General features: G+C 33.6%; 1 protein-coding gene across 3 annotated transcripts in view; it reads left to right on the top strand.

The window, feature by feature from the left end:
- Positions 1 to 22,924, top strand: part of LOC126736529 (uncharacterized) — a 109,197-nt gene that overhangs the window by 72,433 nt on the left and 13,840 nt on the right. For all 3 annotated transcript variants that reach the window (XM_050440920.1, XM_050440921.1, XM_050440919.1), the window contains exon 3: positions 20,917 to 21,082. In XM_050440920.1, the coding sequence (XP_050296877.1) occupies positions 20,917 to 21,082 (166 nt within the window). The remainder of the gene's footprint in view (positions 1 to 20,916; positions 21,083 to 22,924) is intronic.

Raw genomic sequence — 22,924 nt, 5'->3', positions numbered from 1 at the left:
AAAGCTGAAAAGTTTTATTTTTGTTCAGATCAATATCTGATGCTAACACCTAAACAAAAAGGCTCTTTTCTCTATGACTAACCTTTTTGATTAGGCGTTTGCTTTAGATATTACGATTAAATGATAAGATTGTCAGATTAAATAAAATGTGGTTTCCCGCCTTAATTTGGCCACGCCTTTCTACCATTTCGATTGGTCCAATTAGACACGTCAAACTGTCAAGTTAGTTACAACAGTTTCCGCTGCCAAGCGAGAGGTCGCTAGCTGATTTGTCAGAAGAATTTCTTTCAGTTTGTATGCAACCACCACTTCTCTATATATTTGTGTTCTGTGCAGCCAATAGTCCAATACTCAACTGAAAGCGAACGCCACCCTATATATTACCCTATTACCTATTACCCCTTACCTATATATTTGTGTTTTGTGCCCCTTATAATATTGTTCTATGGCGAACGCTTAGGCTTAGACAAAGTTTACTGAATAAAATACGTATTTTATTCAGTAAACTTTGGCTTAGATCTTCGTGAACAGTAAAAATAGATCGTACGTATTTAAGTGTTTTTCTAATTGCTTTTTCCTGTAATGCAATTTAAAAATATATTTATTTCTATTCACATACGTTTACATTAGACTATACGTATACATCAGTTAATCCACAAAATACGTGAATCCGACTGTAAATAAATGTATTCCAATTTTCTATGTAAAATCGATTTCCCATTCGCATCCAACTTGCCGGATCGCCCCACTCCCGCTAACAAAAGCGAGATAATTTTAATAATGAAATAACACTGACGTCATCTGTTCGCAGTACGCAGATTTTCTTACCATTATTTTTGCTGGGAAACCGATAAGTATGCCTGCCATTAGAAAACAGACTAAGGCATAGAGATAGAGTAATTAAAAGCACAGAACACAAATATATAGAGAAGTGGTGGTTGCATACAAACTGATCGAAATTCTTCTGACAAATCAGCTAGCGTCCTCTCGCTTGGCAACGGAAAATCTTGTAACTAACTTGACAGTTTGACGTGCCTAATTGCACCAATCAAAATAGTGAAAGGCGTGGCCAAATTAAAGCGGGAAATCAAATTTCTTTTAATCTGACAATCTTATCATTTAATCGTAATATCTAAAGCAAACGCCTACTCAAAAAGGTTACTCATGGACAAAAGGGCCTTTTTGATTAGGTGTTAGCATCAGATATTGACCTGAACAAAAATAAAACTTTTCAGCTTTATTTTACACATCTAAATGAGTTAATTTACTGCAATAATCTACGACAGTGTACGACATATTACCAATTGGACAAATGGAAATAAAACAATGTTTTTCTTTAATACATATATTATTAAATTTTCCTGAAAAAAAAATTACTTAAAATGATATACATAATATACAATAATTTATTATAACAGACATTATATAAATTAGAATTAATCTAAAAATGTTTAAAAGTATTTTGTTAGCACTGAACTACCCTAATTTCAAACAGATTAGAAAAGGTTGTCAACATTTTTGTGCTATTTTCTCATCAGATGAAAGGCATTCTTATTATTTGAACTTTTTAGTATAAACATATGTCACTTACATAGTATATATTTGTTGGTCTCTTATAACACTAACAACATATCTTGGAACTATAATATTAATAAAAACTTAATTCAAGGACAGATGTTCACATGAAATAAAAAGAAACTCTTAAAAAACACAAGTTGTAAGAAAAACATTAATTCTGATCCATTCCAGGTGCTCAGAACTCTTAGTCTCTATACCTAGGTCTCGTCTCAGTGAACACAGGAAGTGGTATGATACGAGCATGAAATAAAATTAAAAAATAGGCAGTGCAAACCTTATAAATCAATTTACTAAATGATTCATGTGAAAAAAAAGACAAAATAAATGTTTAAATAAATATGTATTTTAGTGTAAAGCCAGCAGTATCAGCATTATTAAAGTTTGTGGAGAGAACTGATCAGAAGAAATTCTATAGATCAAAGTCTTAATAACATTTACATTGCATATCGCTCTACATGTTTTTCTTGTAATGGAAACTGAAGGAAATTAAAAAAATCATTTAATAAAATTACATATACTCTTTCTCAAAACCATTTAAAATATACTTACATCAAGGAAATTTCCAGGAAAATTTTATATCAATTTTTAATTGTTGAATAGAAAATGAGAGGCCAGACATTTTGTAATATATATTTATAATAATCAAGTTAAAAATCAAATACTTAAAAAGTGAAACTTCTTCATTGCAATCAATTGAATTTGATGACTAAAGATTGACAATACAAAAACATAATAGTAATAAATAAAATCAGATTTTCTTACCAGAAGTCTGGAATTGCTTGCTGCAATCAATTAAAACATTAATCCCAATATTGAAAGAGAACTTTTTAGAAAAAAAGTCATGAATTTAAAATAAAATCCTTAAAACAAATAACAAACTCAACCCACGCTTCCACTGCTTCCACTGCATTCATTGAAATGAAAAACAAACTCAAATGCCAAATGGTATGACAATGACAAATGATGTTCTATCAGTCAATGTCAACAACTGTCTGTCAGTTTCCTGTCATTTTTGCCAAGCAAGATGGCTGACATACGATTCCGATTTTCACCATACAAGCTTCATACATGTGATTAAAAGTATGTATATATAATTTAATATTCATTTCTCTATGGACTAAGGATAGAAGACAAACCTCTGAATAAAGTTCTGCGGAACAAAACGCCACAAAAACGGTGGATGCGATCCGAACTAGCAAATATACCTGTAAAAATGTATACCGGCCCCTTCACCAAATATGGAGAAATGAACATCAACAAAATCTGTTGAAATAATAATAGACAATATTAAGTAATTTCCCTATAATATCAATCAATATTCAGGTAACCTGAAGAAATATTATTACATTTCTTTTAGAATTCAGTTTACCTCCGAACATTAATTGAAATATTATAGAAAAATTAATTTTTGTTGCCTATTATTATTTCAATCAACGATCTGAAAAAGACATTATCAAGAACATAAATTAAATTCAAATATAGAACTAACAAAATATTTATTAAAATAAGTAAAAATCTTAAAATCAATAAGTACTACATAATAGTTGCCAGCGGGAGGAAACGCTTGAACCTGCGGACTTCGACGTCATGTGGTTCAAAATAATAGCCAGTGGTGCCACGAAATTTATCTGCTGTATCTACAGACCACCAAGCGACACCCAATATAGTCGGCTCTTTTTGAACCTGGTTGATTGCATTAACCATCTGCAAATTGACTACCCAAGCGCAGAAATCATCGTCATGGGTGATTTTAACGTTCACAATATCAACTGGCTGCTCTTCTGCAACAAGAACGACGATGAAGGACGAGAAGCTGAGCTATTTGCCACTATATGCGGGCTTACGCAGCTTGTGGAGGAACCTACCAGAATCCCCGATCGAGACGGCGAGTTCGCGAGTCTCCTAGATCTGGTCTTGGCTTCAGACCCTGAATCGTACACAGTATCAGTACATGCCCCTAGGAACATCGGACCACAAATTGATAACAGTCTCTTGCCAGTTAAAACGCAGGATCCTCCGATGCCGCGGAAGGTATGGCACTATAAATCAGCAGAGTGGAACCATCTTCGGGAATTTTATCGCTCATTCCCTTGGAAAGAAGTCTGCTTTAGAACCAATAACATCTCAGAATGTGCAAACCAAATTACAGAGACGATCTTGGCAGGAATGAAAGCTTATATCCCTTTTTCTACCAAATGTGGATCAAACAACAAGCAATGGTTCAACCTGAATTGCAAAAAGGCAGTAAGTACTAAAAACGCATCATATCGCAAATGGCGTTAACATCCTTCCATCGAAAATCGGAAGAACTTTTTAGCCTCCAGAAATAGCTGCAAGCGAATTATTGATGAATGCAAAGAGAGTCACAACAACAGGATCAAAAACAAACTGCTAAACTGCCCAAATGGAACAAGATCTTTCTGGTCGGTATCGAAAGCCGTTAGTCAAGGATTTGCTAAATCGGCTTTGCCACCCCTAACAGCAGATGAGGGTTCTATCGCGGTAACAGCAAGGGAAAAAGCCAACTTACTGGGTAAACTCTTCGCGTCCAATTCTACTCTGCACTCGCAAGGCAAAACACCGCCATATTTGCCAAGGGTGAATTCATCGATGGGAGAAATTTCGTTTCCCCAACGAATTATAAATAAAATTCTTAAAAGCGTAGACACCAACAAAGCTTCTGGACCTGATGGAATTCCAGCCCTAATACTAAAACGTTGTGCAGACGAATTGACTCCTCCCTTATGTAGACTGTTCACGGTATCGTATAAGCAGGGCCAATTTCCAACAAGCTGGAAAACTGCTCGAGTGCAAGCTGTACCCAAAAAGGGTAAGAAGACGATACCCTCCAATTACCGCCCGATTGCACTAGTTTCAGTAATATCGAAGATTATGGAGAAAGCAGTCAACCAACAACTGTTAAAATATCTGGAATCATCTGGACTAATCAGCGATCATCAATACGGCTTCCGAAAGCTTAGATCCACCGGCGATCTTCTGGCTTACGTCACACACTTGTAGACGGAGGCCATGGAGAAGCACGGCGAGTCCCGCTCAGTCGCTCTTGACATTTCCAAGGCATTTGACAGAGTGTGGTATGAGGAACTACTAACCAAGCTCTTCTCAATCGGCATACAAAACTCATTATTGAATTGGATCAAAAGTTTTCTTGTCCTCTCCGACAAATTTAACATTAACGCTGGAGTCCCTCAACATTTGGTGGGTGCATTCTATCCCCCACCCTTTTCTTGATATATGTCAACGATTTGCTAGGAACCACTGTCAATCCAATCTACAGCTTTGCGGACGATAGCACACTTATTTCCACATTTAAGTCCGCCAAACCAACGACAGCCGCAAGTTCTCAGAATCTTAGGCAGCAACAAGTAGCTTCACCCAACAACGATATTAGAGCAATCTTGGAGTGGGGCGGTAACAATCTGGTCAATTTTAACGCTAAAAAAACGCAGGCTGCAGTATTTACGATGAAGACTAACCTTGGTGGCCCAGAGCTGGTTATGGCAGGGAAAACATTGCCAATGAAATCATCTTTACATCTTTTAGGAGTCGAGGTCACCAACAGTCTGTCCTGGCATGATCACGTTGCCGAGGTCGCCAGGGCGGCTTCCAAAAAACTCGGAGTGCTTTTCAAAACGAAAAAACTGTATACACCAGAACAGCTGCTGACTCTTTATAAGGCTCAAATAAGCCCTTCCCTCGAGTATTGCTCGCATGTCTGGAGCTCTGCACCCAAGCATAGCTTAAACCTGCTGGATTCTATACAGAAGAGAGCTATTCGTCTTATCGACAAACCAGAACTGACAAAGAGTCTGGAGCACAGGAGAAAGGTGGCTGATCTCTGTTTATTCTACCGTTATTATCACGGCAAGTGCTCCTCTGAGCTGGCAGGCCTGATTCCACCCAGGGCTGTTCCGGCAAGAAGGACGCGTCTAGCAGTTGCGGCTCATCAACATCGAGTCCACCTGCCTACCCCAAGGACGTCGCTGTATGGGGACTCATTCATCTGGAGAACATCTTCTTTGTGGAACGGGCTTCCATCTCACATATTTCCCTACAACCTACAGCAATTCAAATATCTTCGCGCAAGCACCACTCCAAGAGTGACATAGGACTTTCCTCTTGTGCTTGTGTTTACTATTAAAAAAAAAAAAAAAAAAAAAATAATAATAATATGCATTTACACGGTATTATATTTTAAAGTTATAAATATGGAGGTGAATTTTCGACTCATCATTTCTTGGCGACCTTTTGTAAGTATTGTCTATTTTGCATTATGTTTATGCCAAATACATAACATACTACCAAATAACATACATGCAGAAAAAAACAGTTCTCTGATACATGCACGTTTCTGTGATTTCACGAATAATAATTTATTATTGGTGAAGGTAGATATAATAATATACATCATGTTATCTAGGCTGATAATTATATACAGTGCATTTTTTTTATCTCGGGTCATAGGGGTTTACGTGTAATATTTTCAACCCCATGTTAGAACCTGTTCTATTTAATCGATAGGATTGAAACTTGGAACAAGTGAAGTTTAAGTTAACAGACTTTAAAAAATCCCATTATTTTGCAAAAAAATTTGCGAGAAACCTATTTAAAATACGTTTTTCTGATGAAAAAGTTTGCTTTTTCTGCACCTCGTAACCTTCATTACCTTTACACTTCAAAGCAGGTAGACCAATATCTGACGGTGACACAAAATAATTTTTAAATTGCTCCATTGAAATTGTTCAAAAACTCTTTAAAATGTCGATTTACACTACGGAGGAACGTATTGAGATGGTTTCAAACTATATTAGAGGAATGTCGGCGCAAGAAGTGGTGGATAATTTTGCCGTGTCTTATCCTAACCGTCCCGTCTAGATCAACTGTACAACGGTTTCATGAAAAATTTATTACGATTGGATGCATCGCCAGTTCTCACTTAGAACGAAAAAGAACCGAAACTGTAGTAGACGAAGAATTTTAAATGGAGGTATGCTTGGCCGTTGAAGAAAATCCAACAAATAGTCTTACTCAGTTTGCTGAAGTTACCGGAAAAAGTAGGAGTAGTTGCTATAAGGCAATCAGAAAAGAAAAATACAAATCTTTTAAAGTTAGAAATGTTCAAAAACTCTTGCCTAATGATTATTTTCTTAGAATGCAGTTTTGTGAACAGTGGATGGAACGAATTAACAACGACCCCACAATTACAAACAAAATATTATTTTCAGACGAAAGTACTTTCTGTACAAATGGTACAGTCAACAAACAAAATACTCGAATATGGGCGCGAGAAAATCCTCACGACATCCAGGAAACGCATACCCAAATAAGACAGAAACTTAACGTGTGGGCAGGAATTCTTGGAGATCGAATAATTGGACCATTTTTCATAGAGGGTAGCCTGAATACTGCAAAATATTTAGAATTACTTCAGGTGCAGGTGATTCCCGCATTAGGAAATGCTGTTCAAAATGGCAGGATAATTTTTCAATATGATGGAGCCCCCGCTTATAGTGTAGCGACTGTTACCGAGTTTTTGAATGCCACGTTCCCAGGACGCTGGATTGGACGTTTTGGGCCATCTAAATGGCCGGCGCGAAGCCCCGATCTTTCGCCTTTAGATAACTTTTATTGGGGCTCTCTATCATCGAAAGTATTTGATATTGTTAGAGGCAGACTCAACAAAATCGAAGAACTTCGTAATAGAATTATCGAGGCTTCGCGTACCATTACTCCCCGGCAGCTCCTAAATGTTAAAAGACATTTCTACAACTGTCTGGGCTTTTGTTTGGCTCAATTTGGAGGTCACTTTGATTGTATTTGAAAGGTTTTATTTGTTTATTGTTGATTTTTGAAAATATATTTTTGAGATTTTGAGGAAATTATTTTGTTTCACTGTCAGATATTTGTCTACCTGCTTTGAAGTGTAAAGGTAATGAAGGTTACGAGGTGCAGAAAAAGCAAACTTTTTCATCAGAAAAACGTATTTTAAATAGGTTTCTCGCAAATTTTTTTGCAAAATAATAGGGTTTTTTTAAAGTCTGTTAACTTAAACTTTACTTGTTCCAAGTTTCAATCCTATCAAATAAATAGAACAGGTTCTGATATGGGGTTGGAAATATTACACGAAAAACCCTATGACCCGAGATAAAAAAAATGCGCTGTAGAATTAAAAACTAGTATAATAATAATATACAGTTTGGTCAAATTAAAATAAGAAAGTTGAGTACGCATAAATGCAGAACATAAATATATGAAAATAGATCTTTTTCATTTATAATAATAATAATAATAAACCGTTTTTATTAAGTTATAAATACACAAATATAAATGCACAGTATATAAATGCAATGAAAATTAAATAATTAAATAAAACACTATAATATGAGGCAAAGTAGAGTAGCCTACGGCTATACATAGGATAAGTAGAGTACCCTACGGCTACTGTTCAAAATTTGTTAATATGGTTTTTGACTTCTTTGCTTTTGTCGAGATAAGTATTTTTGATGAGCTAGAACTTTGATAGGGTCGATATTGAATTTGTTTGAGTTTAGAGATAAATAGTTGCTAAATTTAGAATCCCCCTTTAAAATTTTATTTACATTTCGACACCACCAGAATAAAGCACATTTAATAATCAGCTCACAAACATGATCACCTAAATTATGAGATGGACAATTAAGTATTCCAAAACTAAGAGTTTGTCTAAAATATTTAAAAAGAATTTTTGAAACATGCTGTTTAAAACAATTCCTTGGAATCAAATAGGATAATATTCCAAGAGATTTGGATATTAGATAATTAAAAAAATTACCAGGTTTGACTAAATGTGCCCCTTCATATTGTCTCCACTCTAGTACCTCATCATCCATACGCGTTCCATCGCGATATAATAACTTGTTTTTGCAAGTAAGACAAAAATTAGGTTTTCCCTTGAAAGAACTTGCAATATAGCCGCTAATATAAACTATTATATTCGAAGTTATCTTAGTTTGTCTGTTTAAATGTATTTAATTTCAATGGAATCAATATTTTCCAAAGGCATTATATCAGGTTCCACCTCATTTGTTAAAAAACATCTTAAGTCGTCTAAAGATTCTTCACAAGAATCTTTAATACAGTTAGATGCAGGAGAGTGTGCAGCCAAAAAATTATTAACTAATAATGTCTTGAAAAATGTTGTGAAGTGACTTACATTTGAATTATTGTTTCTAACACCATGGCTGCAAATGTAACTAAAAAAAATTTCCAGTGGATCCTGATTGAAAGAAGCAGTGAAAAGTTAAAGACATTTAATAGAATTTTTTTTAGTTGCAAGAAACCATTTAACGTAAATTGAAAATTTTTAAGGGTTGGTATATCAACAAACTTGTTCTTTTTAAGGCAATAAAACTGCATGCTTTTTACTATACAGGGTGTTTCAGAACTATGGGATCAAACTTCTGGGGGTTGTTCAGTGCAACAGAAGAATCCATTTGAGTATAGGAACCCATGTCCGGAAATGCGTCACTACGCCACTACGGCTCTAAGACGCGTTAAAATTTATAAAAAACATTAATGGATCTGCTGGGTTTATTTTTACCTTTTGTACACGATACCATAACAACAATTGTTTAAAATCAACGCTTATCAATGTCAATTCTCAATGTCATGTTTAAAAATTTTATAGCTTACCAATTTTAAACATTTATTGCTAATGGAAAACTTTACCCATCAAGAATTGGCGGATATGCATTTGGCATACGGGCAACAAACTGCAATGCACGAGCAGCATTGCGGTTGTATCATGAACGTTATCCCGAACGACAGCATCCTGGATACAAAAAGTTTATTGCGGTTCATCGGCAGCTCGCTGAGACAGGCATGTTTAAGACCAAGATGCATGATACTGGTGTTGCTCGAACCGTAAAAACGGTCGAATTTGAAGAAGAGGTGCTTCAGCGAGTTGCCGATGAACCATCAAATAGCACAGGTGACGTCGCTAAGAATTTAAATACGAGTAACGCTTCTGTTTGGCGGGTACTACACGAACAACAACTCCATCCTTACCACTTCCAGAAAGTTTAAGGTATGACTGCAGCCGATTATCATCCTAGAGTTCAATTTTGTCGATGGCTTCTGGATCACATCATTGCACAACCAAATTTTTTACGATATGTTTTGTGGACCGATGAAGCCTCTTTCACAAGAGACGATATTTTTAATCGTAGGAATAGCCATATTTGGGACGAAGAAAATCCTTATGCAATTTTTACAAGAAAACATCAGAATCGTCGGTCTGTCAACGTATGGGCAGGCATTGTTGATGATTATGTAACTATGCCTTACCTTCTACCGGAACGGTTAACAGGACCTATTTATCTACGTTTCTTGGAGGAAGTTCTCCCAGAACTCCTTGAAAATGTTCCACTAAACGTTAGACAGCAAATGTGGTTTCATCATGATGGAGCGCCGGCTCACTTTGCTGTACAAGTACGCGAGTATTTGGCTCAGCGGTTTGGGCACCGTTGGATTGCCAGAGGTGGAGCAGTTTCTTGGCCTCCTACGTCACCCAATTTAACGTCGCTCGATTTTTTCTTATGGGGACATATAAAGTCTTTAGTCTACGAAACTCCAGTAGAATCAGAGCTAGACTTAATTGGACGAATGACAGCAGCATTTGAAACCATTCAAAACAAGGATCAAATTTTTAGTGTAGTCCGCCGAAATCATGTGCGGCGTTTAAATCGGTGTATTGAGGTTGGAGGAAGACATTTTGAACAATTGTTGTGATGGTATCATATACAAAAGGTAAAAATAAATGCATCAGATCCTATTTAGGTAATTAATATTTTTTCTAAATTTAAACGCATCTTAGGGCCGTAGTGGCGTAGTGACACATTTCCGGACATGGGTTCCTATACTCAAATGGATTCTACTGTTGCACTGAACAACCCCTAGAAGTTTGAAGTTTGATCCCATAGTTATGAAACACCCTGTATAAATAAACAAATACTTACCTATAATGAGACACGACAGAAAATTACGATAATCGTACTCGTACAGTAGCCACTCCCAATAAATAATAAAATAATAGTTGTTCACGTAAGTGACCTTTGACAGTCTGATCTGCGTCTGGAAATTTGTGTATATGACAAATTTACAGAAGTGATGTAAATCCTTCTAAGTTACAGAATTTGGTGGTTCTAGTCGACTTTAGGTATCTCCGAATTTTAACATTTTTAAATTTGAAATAGTAAGCTAATCTTCTTTGGACTATTTTAAGCAAAAAAAATTGGAGGATGAATAACATTTTCTTTAATAAAATAATAAAAACAAAAAAAAATCATGACAATGTGTACCTATGTACGATATAAACTCGTTTTCGAACATTCACTGCAAGCGCTTCATGGTTAATAGCAATGAGAGTGAACTATGAGCCGGTCGGCCTGGCTTCAGATTTCAACTGTGCCAGTCTTTTTTTATTTTTTTGCGACTAAGAATTTTCTAGTTTTGGAAAAATTATTTAATTTAAATAAAATTATACATAAAACATGACCAAAAAGATGAAATTGTTTATATAACATAAAAAAATGATTTTACCTTTTCTTGTAATTAAGTCCCTTTATTTTCGTGTAAAAAAACATACCGAAGACACCCATAATGTATTATTTATTGTTTTGGTACTTTTTAGATTTCGATCCTAATTAAAAATAATATGAAATATAGGCGTATTCTATTTAAAATTAAGCCTAAAGAATATTTATTTTTCATATAAATAACAAAAACAAAATTCCCTTCCACCTTCTTTCATTATTCTTTTTTATTGACGTTTGACATAACACCCGAGGTGACAGCGTTTCCATACATGTTCTTTGATTAAAGAATTTTTTATTTCTTCTATATGAATGTTTTTAGTGTTTTGGGCTCGGTTGAATTGCATTGGGTTGATTTTGGGTTGCGTTAGCACACGTGTGCCTGTGTGTTGGGTTGGGATGGGATGGGATGGGATGGGATGGGATGGGATGGGATGGGATGGGATGGGATGGGATGGGATGAGATGGGATGGGTTGGGTTGGATTGTTTTAAGTTAGGATGTTGAGCGACATTTACGAGCCCTCTCTATATTTTTTCATATGAATAGAATCTCAAAATGTTAGAAAATATGGAGGCTACGAACCTTTGCATAAGGGAATGAAGTTTTTGCTTGTGTACAAATGTGTGTAAAAGTGAAACCCATTCACTATTATAGTGTAAAAATACTGCTATCATTTTGGCAGATAGATTTAGATGTTTTTTCTTTCATGTTTTCTCTTATATAAGATATGCTTTTTAGATGCGCTTGTTTCTTATTACATATATACACAATTTGGCAACTGCGAGATCATATGTCAAAAGTTTGACAATGTAATTATCAATAGCAACGAGTTTCGATCATCAAATAGAGTAGAGTAGACCTCTTTTTTGACCTAATTTAATATTATTTTTTAGCGTCCTATGTGAAAAATCCGCAAATTTTTTTCTCTTAATCTATTCTTTTAAAAGTACTCTTTATGCTCAAATTTTAAAATATTGCAAAATCGGAGATACTTAGAGTCGACAAGACCCGAATTTGGTTACTTAGGGCTTTAAATTTAAATTAATAGCATATATAATGGTCAACGTGATGGCTAGTCGCAAATAGAGTATAGTTAAGCCGGGTGTAATTGTGAATTATACGTAAGCAGAAAATCCTTTATAATTTTTAAAATTTTGCATTTTTTTACTTCATCCTCTTTATTCTCAACTTTAACGGACGGAACTTTAAGGGAACTGTGTCGGATCTGATTAGATTTCTTTGAAAATGCTTCAGCACTGTAGTCCCAATATCGTTATATTTATTGTAAATATAACTTAAATATTTTCCCCTAATTTGGAAAAGTGCCAAAGGTATTTCCTTACCTAAATGTAAGATACCCACAAATTTTTAGGATTTGAGAATAATAAGCATTCTACTAGTGTTGTCAAAGATATTTGAAAAAATACTCTGCAATCAGCTGCTTAAATATTATGATATAAATAAAATAATATCAGAAAATCAGTGTGGGTTTCGTAAGGGCTTCAGTACAACAACTGCGTTGGCGAAGGTAACGACTGATATTTTTGAACCTACGACAAATTGCTACGCTGCTTATTTTGCTCGACTAATCGCAACTATTCGACACGATTGACCATCAGTTACTCATTTCTAAAATTTTATGGCTTTGATTTATCCGCTCTGGTTGGACTTTTTGAAGGATAATATTAAGATTTGTATTGATCATATTCCGTTTGAGTATGTAGACGTGGCTCGCAATTTGCGTTGGATTTGTTGGATTCACAACTAAAATTTCATCGTCACGTTGCTGAAGTTAGGAAGAAAGCATTTTATAGTTTAATGTTGTTGTATTGTAATCGTCATTACCTTAATTTGAACTTAAGAAAGGTATTGTCTGAGTCTTTGGTTCTTTCAAGATTCAACTAATCTGACTATATATATTATCCCTGCCTTACTTTCCTTGCACGAAATAAGGTTCAAGTAATGCAAAATGCATATTGTAGACTTGTTTTTGGTATAAACAGGCGCGACCACATAACTCAGATATTGGGTTTACTTCGATGACTAAGTCTTATCTTACTTTAATTATGCAGATGTCGTTTACGGTTCTTGTCTTACGCAATCTGAGAGCTCTAGAATTCAAAATATGTGCTATCGCCTAATATTTAAGCTTTGACAATTTGATAGAATTTCTCATAAAATAATAGAAATTCGTTGGTTAAATGTAGTACCAATACATTCTAGAGATACCAGACATAAAGCCAAACTTATTATTCATAAATATAAGACAGCTTTTTTTTAAAAAGGGGTTAATATATTATAATTTTATAAAGTTGTACAACTCTTTGCGTGATAATATAAAAGTGCATCCTACTAATAACTTTAAATATGTAAAAGAATTTATATTCGATAAACAAATAGAACATTATAATCTGACCCATCACTAATTCTTCTTTTTTTTCTATATCTGCCCGGGGTACGTTATTTCTTATTTGTATTTTTCGATTTGTTTTTCTCTTTTCTATTTTAGCAACTTTTGAGTTTAATAGATTATATAACTCTTATACAAAACGCTGTCTATTTGCTTATTTTTTTTATAGTTAGTTTCTGAAGAAAATTCTGTTAACGAGGTTAAGTTTGAGTAGCCTTATCATTATGAACGGGTACAATCGTTTCCACCTGAAGATCAACCTAGAAACTAATTTTGTGTACAGACTTGCTACATTTACGTGAGATGGAGTGCAAAATTATCACAACAATCATATTTGGATAATAAAAAATGTGCATGGTGTAAAAAATCTAATTTTCATCAATACATTTCATTTATTCAACATAATCAATATAGATTTTCATTAAATGTTTGTCCTGACGTGGTAAATGGCAGCGGCGGCTCGTCAGGGTAGGCGGCGCCTACCTTATAAAATTCACTTGTAAATTTGAAAAAAAATTACCATTATAATTTATATAATATAATCATTCTTTTTAATGTAATATTAAAATATCTGATGAACCTCCTAGTCTAATGTTAATACGCATGCATCTATCGCCACTTTACGTGAAACCTGAGCTAGTCTAAATCGACTCGCCTCATAAAATCAAATGAATACGATATTATATATGGGAAGGCGATATTTCCAACCGCCTGTATTTAATGGTCTCTACGGCGGCAATCTCCCATACAAAACTTACAGCGGCCGACGTGAAACAAAATTATTCTATGCGACAAAAAGTGCACTGTTAGGCGGACAATTCGGCCGCCTTCGACCGTCTTCGTCAATTCGCTCGAAGCGCTCGTTCGTCGATCGATAAAGGGGAAAGGGCTGGTGATTTTAGAGTACGATTGTACTAAATCTAGCACAAGTGGAAAAAAATTTAGCACGCAATACAAATTCTGTTTTCTTACTTAAACGTAAAAAATATTAAAAATGTACATTTTTCATGGCAGTCTAGGTTTTTTGTTGTAAATTTTCAAGCAATGACTACGATTTTTATAACGTATTTAATTTTTAGTACAATTGGGTGAGTTTCAGTATGATAATTAAAGCACGGATGAGATGAGCCCTCGTTCAATGGAAAATCAATGGTGGGGACTGGGGCGGGATTTTGTGCTGTGTGGCGTCTTTGTTGCACTTATTTAAAACTACATAGGAGCAATAAAGATGGTGTATTTTATTAGTATTTGTTTATTAGTACCATTAATACTAATAATATGATAGGAGGAAAATAATTCCAGATTTTTCTTGGCGGGGTTTTGTTTTTATTCATTAACGGTTTGTGGCTGGTTTCTTCGGTTTCTTTCAGCTTTGAACGATTTTTCTGCTGTCTTACGTCGTATGGTTGCTTCTCCATTAAATTTTGAATTTGGTTTATATTAGATAAGTATAAGTATATTAGAATAATAATTGTGCTATTAAAGTTTGTAAAGATAGTAGAGGTACCTATTAAGGGGTTGTATATTTTTGAGAATATTATAATATAGAGTAGAAAGTAGGTAATTTTTGTAGAAGTAGAGGTGCATACCTAACCTAGTTGTTTGATCCTTTTACCTTTTACTGTGCATGATGTAATTTGTTCTTTACAAGAAACATTTTCACACAACACCCATTTTCCCGCCTAAATGAAAATGATCGTAGGGAAATAATTTCTATTGGTCGCCCTACACCCCCCATTTCAATTTTAAAACCTGACAAAAAGCAAGGCCAAGCATTCTCGCGATCCTTTAAGACCCAGTGGTTCGAAACCCATCAATGGTTATGTGGTAGTTATTTTAAACAAAGTTTGTTTTGTAGGCCTTGTATACTTTTAGGAGGTAATAGAAATAATGTTTGGGTGTCTCAGGGTTTTTGCGATTTAAAAAATCTGTCAGCTAGCATAAAAAAACATGAATCGTCAAAGGAGCATATGAGTAGATACCTTAGTCTAAAGCGCTTGCAAAAAAATAGTAGCACTATACAGGATGCATTAAAAATACAGTCTTCTTTGTTTTTAAAATCCTATAACGAGGATGTAAGAAAAAATAGAAATTTATTGAGCTATTTGATTGATGTCACTTGTCATCTTGCAAAACAAGAATTATCTTTTAGAGGCCACAATGAAAAATCCGATTCTTTTAACACTGGCAATTTTCGTGAAACATTTAACTTGTTAATTAAACGTGACATCGAAATGCAAAACCATTTAAAAAAAATAGGCAATAATTTTTCTGGTTTGTCTAAGACTATCCAAAACGATATAATAGGTTGTATCTCTGAACACCTTTTGGAAACAATACATAAAGAAATAAAAGAAGCATTATTTTTTTCTGTACAAGCTGATGACACTACTGACATTTTAGAAAAATCACAATGCGCTATTTCGGTCAGATATGTAAACCAATCTGGTGACATTAAAGAGAGATTTTTGGGATTTTTTGATGTAAGTCAAGATAGAACGGCAGACGCGATGTACGAATTAATTGTTTCTGTTTTAAGTCCTTTCGATTATAAGAAAAATTTAGTTGGTCAATGTTATGATGGCGCTAGCGTAATGGCTGGTTCGTTAAATGGTTTGCAAAAAAAAATTAAAGACGATGCTCCATTAGCTTTATTTACACATTGCAGTGCGCACCGATTAAACTTAGTTCTACAGAATGGAGCAAAAACTATTAAAAATTGCCGATTTTTTTTTGCGAGCGTAACTTCAATTCCCGGCATCTTCCATCAATCTGCAAAGCGAACATTTATTTTGGACTCTATAGTTGGAAAAAGGATACCGACTGCTGTAGATACCAGATGGGCTTCACGTTCAAAAATCGTTCATCTTTTAGATTCAAAATGGAATGACTTAAAAAAAGTTTTTCAAACAATTATTGACGATCAATCTTCATCATCCGAGTCAATTAACGGGGCAAAGAGATATCTTAGATTTATGAAAGGTTTAGAATTTTCTTTTTTAACCGCGGCTTACAAAAATGTATTTGATATTACGGATCCACTATTTAGTATTTTGCAAAAAAGTCTTTAGATATAGCTTATTGTCAAAAACAGGTATTTTTAACAAAAGAGCGTCTACAGTCCTTGCGGAATGAATTAACCTTCGAACAATTTTTTGAAGAAGCAAAAATTAGAATTTCAGGCGATATGATAGATAGCGTGGATAATCCTACACCATCAAAAAGAATAAAATTATCAAACACTATCAAAGGAGATGAAAAGTCTTCTTTACGAATTTTATTTTATGAGATTATTGATAATATTTCGACGCAAATAGATGTTCGGTTTGCAGATCTATCGCAGTTAACTTATTTTGCATTGGTTGATTCTTCTAAGTTCCAAGAGTATAAGAAAAATTTTCCAACTTCTTTAGTTACAAGTGTCACCAACCTTTATAAAAATATTTTTGACAAACAGCAACTAATTAATGAGTTAAGTGTAATTTTTCACGATGAAGAACTAACAACATTAAATGTAGAGTCGATTTTAAAACATTTTATAGATAATGGTCTTAAAGAAATATTTCCCCAAGCTTTTACACTTTTTACGCTTATTGCTACAATACCAATCACAAGTACATCAGTTGAAAGACATTTTTCATGCCTTAAACGCATAAAAACATATTCCCGAAATAAAATAGGTAATGAGCGCTTATCATCACTTGCTTTAATTTCCATCGAAAAGGAACTCTTTTGCTCTTTACAGGGATCTGATAATTTTACAGATTTAATAATAAGTAGGTTTGCACTTTTAAAGGACAGAAGAATAAACCTTATTTATAAAAATTAGTTGTTCTACAACTAAAATAAAAAACTAAAAAAAAAATTAAAAAATCAAAAATTAAAAACAAAATCTATGTTAAGTAGAAGAATATTATGATATCTTTTAGTTATATAGTATTCAACTTTAATCTTTTTTAGAAATAGTATTAAAAAGAAGAAAACTACATAAGCTCAAAGGTGCATAATTAAATAACCATGCATTTTTGGTAAGTAAGTAAAAAAGATCTATGTTAATAAAAATGAATTTATTTGTATTTGTTTATAATACAGAAGAATATTTACTGCATCTTTGCATCTTATAGTAGGTATCTGTCAATAACAGTAGGTAGTGTATATATCTAAGGATTTAGTGAAATTAAATGAAATATGGATATAACACAAAAATTACGATCATAATTTAAATTCATACAACTTTGTAAAGGTGTGTTTCATTTTGTTTTTTTTGTTTCCGCATTTTTTTTTGTTGATTGAAATCTAAATTTAAAAAAAATATTATTTTTAGGTTATTTTTTTTTAAAGATTTCGAAAACATTATTTTTTTCTTAATTTTAGTAAATTATTAATGAAAAGTGGCCGTGGCACCACAATTTTTTTTTAAATCCCGAAAAAGCGGGGGGAGGGGGAGCTCGGGCTACTCGGTGTGCGCACTGTTATAATAATATGTCGCCTACCTTAGATTACAGGGCGAGCCGCCACTGGTAAATGGCATGCTTATTAGATCCTAGTTTTTTCTACCTTGACTGACCGGTAAAATGTATTTATATTTTCTTCGACACAATTTGCCACAATTATTAGAAGATGTTTCACTAAATGTGAGACAGTATATGTGGTTCCTATATGATGAGGCTCCATCACATTTTAGACGAGAAGTTCATGAACATCTAAATATTGAGTTTCCGAATAGATAGATAGGGCGCAATGGACCCATTTCTTGACCTCTTCGCTCCCCAAACTTGACGACTTTTTCTGTGAAGCTGTTTGAAAAAGTTTATCATGATGTAGCAGTAAATACTCCTAAAAACTTCAAGAACGCATAAAAAATTCTTTTGATTTAATTCCTGGATACCAGGATTTTATTTTCGAAGCTTGTGCGTTAATGGAACAAATGGGGATAATTTTTACAATGTTTGGAAAAATCGTAACCATTTAACTGTCTCAATAATGTGAAGTAACTCTCTTATTATACAACTTTATATACGTGATTTTTATTATATTAACTTCTTTTGACGAGTTCTATGAGGTGTTAAAATAAATAACTCAATTTTATAGGAGCGTCAGCGAGTATATTATCACAGGGTGCCTGTGATTAAGTCGGCACTATTGGTATCTTTGTTAATATCTAACATACTAGGTCAGGTAAATTAGCAATTTATTTATAGGTTAAAACATAGCATTTTCGAAAAAATGTAATTTTGTTAAATGGAAGTCCCTGTATATTTTTACATAAATTTACATTTTTGAATATTAAAATGATAGTAGTCATATAGATTTAATAACATAAATAAATACTGGCAGTTGCACGTTAGCAAAGTTTGTGATTTTTGAAAAACCTGAATTAGTGAAATGCCTTTTACGCATATTGAAAAGTTTGATATATTAGAATGTTTACCTTGTATGCTAAAAAAACAATGACAAAGCTCTAGAAGTGTACCTCCAGAGATTCCAGACTAGTAACTTGGAAAACTAAAATTTTGAAGCAACGAAAACGTATTTTATTTTTTAGTTATTTTATATTAAGCGAGGGTGTTGAAATTTTGTATTTTGGCATATTTTGAACCTCATATGAAAACTCAACTACAGATTTAGCAAGTATCTACTTGTACAAAATTGTTGCCTGGCGATAAAGAAAGAAGACTTGCTTTTTGTATATGAAGCAAATTATAATATTTTAAACTGTATAATTTGAAACGAAGCTAATTTTTCAAATAAAGGTATGTTTTACCGTAAGTGTACACTATTGGTCCCAAGAAAATCTTTTCCTTACTGATCTCAGAAACCCTCAAAATCAGTTTTGTATAAACGTTTGATGTAGCTTAGTAGGAAACTAAATAATAGAATCTGTGTTTTATAATGGCACTTTGACCGAAAAGAGATATGTTGGCCTCATAATATCTGGAGCGCTAATTTTCAATAACAGGATGGAGCACTTCAACCAAATAATGTAAGAATATTACTTAATACACTGTTTAACGATAAATGGATTGTAACACTGATTCGTTGGCCACCTAGATCGGCAGACCTAACCCCGCTCCACGTTTGTTTTTGAGGTTACATACACAATGTATAGTGTTAAAACAAAATACAGAACCGTTGATGAGTTTCAAAAACATATTAGGCAAATAATTGGATTAATACATGAAAGATCAATCCTAAAAGCAACAAGTCGCGTGTGTTCAGAAATTTATTGAACAAAATGGCGATAGGTTTATCTATAATGTTATTTTTATATTTCAAAGCAAAATTGCCTAAATTTGGTAAGATTACATAAAAATATAATTAAATAAATTACTATATAATTAATTTAATAAAATATACAGGGGGTTCCATTTAACAAAAGTAATTTTCCATATTTGCTCGAAAACGCAATTTTTTTTCTGCTTTCACCATTTTAATCAGCAGAAAAAATCCTACTATAAATAGTTTTCTAATTTATCTGACCCTGTATCTTAAATATTAACAAAGATACCAATTGTGCAAACTTAATCGGGGGCACCCTGTAGTATATTTGCTGTTAAGTCCTTTTACTTAATTAACTTAGTTTCATACCCCTTTTTAATATTAGCTAATTATAAAAGTTAAATTTAATCGATTCCAGTTATTTGACTGATTTTCCACACAACGATCTAAATTTTTGCATTTCTGAGAAACATGCGCCATCTGCAGCATATTTTTTCTGCGTCTTTCCTTATCGCCTTAGACCTGTACTCAATTTACAGTATTATTTTTTTAATAGTAAAGTCAATACAGCCCTTCTTTTGTACTTCATTTTAGATTTTTTAGGCTGTAGGGTCATTTCGCACTGATTTATCTTTGTGGTAATTTGGTGTGTCAGTTATCGATAATCGTGAAATGTTTCTTATTTATCTAAGTATATTTTGTATTATCTTTCTCATTATTTAATGTATTTTTTGTTTTTTGGGCGAATAAAAACTTTTGAATTGAAGTTGAACCAGCATTTTATTTACCAGATTTCCTGTTTCTTAAACTTAAAGTTCGTAGAGGATGCTGAAGTCGATCCCATCATCATCTGATAAAAAAATATTAATGTTTAATTGAAATTCGTTCTTTTTATGACAATTCCAAGCAGAAATGTCACAGAACGTATCTCATGTTAAAATAATAGCATCATTAAAACATATTCCTCAGCGTTTCCGCTTCTCGGTATGTAATTTACTATTTTTAATTTATGCTGAATTTTCTATCACATAGTTATTTTGATTTGTTTCTTTGGGAAACTCAAACGCAGAGGTTAATAGACCATTATTATATTAATAGACTATTTTTTTTTCAGCTACTAATCCCCAGTCTCCTAGTAAGCTTCGGAATTTTTGTTGCCTTTTCCCGGTATGCGGCCTCAATTCAGAACCTATCATCTCGTCAATCTTTGGTTCCAGAATTATGGGATGATAATGTATTGCACGTGCCGTTATTTTTTGTTGCCAGTTGGACTTTATTTGGTAAGTAACCTTAATTAAATTTCGTTATAAAGAAGTGGATAGTAGTTGCGCTTACCATAGTTTTATTTTAACCTAAGAATTAAATTATTTAAGTTTGGTTAAATAATTTATTATTTAGTAATTTAAGTTTGATTATGAAAACTAAAAATTATATTGATCACATGCAGACAGTCTTCCTTTATTTACAAATTTCCCTCACTTTGTGCATGGAGCGAGACTGTGTCTTTCATTGGGAATAATGATAATAATACTGGTTACTAATAATAGGTTCTAAGGCCATATGTAGCCCATGCGAAATATGGTAAGGAGAAAAGATCACAATAGCTGCTAGCGGAGTATCTTTTTGAGTAAGTTTCTTTGTCATAAATTTTAAAAGTAATTTATGACAAAGAAATTTACTTACGAAATTCTCCCAAAGATGCTGATATTGTTAGTAAAACACGAATATAGTTAAATTATGTTTTGGTGAAGCCATGAAATTCTTAATTAAAAGAAAAATAGTTGCCTTTACGACATTTAGGCTATCAAAATACAGATTTTTTGACGATATTTTTAGACGTAAATTCGAATATGTCTTATTGATTCAATTAATTTAAATGTGCTGGTGAAACTGCGAAAGAAACACACGCGAAAAACATGACCTGTGTCTTTTTGGCAGTCACCGTCAATCACAGAGTACACATATAGAGAAATGCGTGTTGTGATGATCAGACATTAATGATCAGACAGAAATTCCATTGACAGCTCTATTATTGATGTTGATGAAAAGGACGGAGGGACAATTATCTTGGGTGGCGTGTGGCGGGTGGTTAAATTTAAGAGCAGTCAGTTCATGTGTGGTATTAGTGTCGCGCAGAGCTTTTCTTATTCTTGAGATATTTAGTAGCAGGGGTACAGGTGTACCCCAGTGTAGCACATTATTATAGTTTTTTGCGTTTGCATGTAAGTATATACTTTTGATAAGTTACTGAAATTTATAAAATAAAATTGTAAAATATATATTTTAATTAGTTATATTTATTTTCTTTTTAGAAGACACAAAATGGCTTCTCAACAAAAGTGTTTCGGTTTGACAAATCCGAATGATATCGACGAAATACATCGTATCCACTATGATTCTGAGTTAGACGACTCTCCGAGTGATAGCGACGAGGAAAAAAAAAGACCTAATTATTCCTGACTTTAGAGGAAAACGAGACCTCCGAAAATGTCGAGGCCATTCCATCCACTTCAGTTTGCTGCGATTTTGAAGATGAATCCGATGACGATATACCGTTGGCTCAGTTAAAACGCACGTCAAGGAATCTAAAGTCAGGGCTAGAAGCTTGGAAGTTATGTTTTACCATGGAAAATTTAATTCAAATTACAGAATATACTAACAAAGAAATAGAACTTGAAAGATTAAATTATGGAAAAAAGAAACCCAATAATTAGGCCGAAGATCCTAACACGGCTGTCTCGACGGCTGCTTCATTTACCAAAAACACCGACAATATTGAAATTCAAGCCATGTTTGGTTTATTTTATTATGCAGGAATTATGAAAATGAATAGTGTAAATACCAACGAACTTTTTGATAAAGATAGTGGTATACCCATATTTCGAGCCACAATGCCAGAAGCACGTTTTAGATTCTTGGTAAATTGCCTGCGGTTTGACGATAAAGATACTCGAGCTCAAAGAAGAGAAACTGACAAACTTGCAGCATTTCGGGAGGTCTTTGAAAGATCTATAAACAAAATGAAGAATTTATATGTACCATCCGAATATACCACAATCGACGAACAATTGGTTGGATTTCGAGGACGATGTCCATTCAAAATGTACATTCCTTAGAAACCA

This window comes from Anthonomus grandis, chromosome 5, assembly GCF_022605725.1.
Source record: "Anthonomus grandis grandis chromosome 5, icAntGran1.3, whole genome shotgun sequence".
Taxonomy (NCBI): domain Eukaryota; kingdom Metazoa; phylum Arthropoda; class Insecta; order Coleoptera; family Curculionidae; genus Anthonomus; species Anthonomus grandis.
The sequence above is the reverse complement of the archived record's forward strand: the minus strand, read 5'-3'. Positions and strand labels throughout refer to the sequence as shown.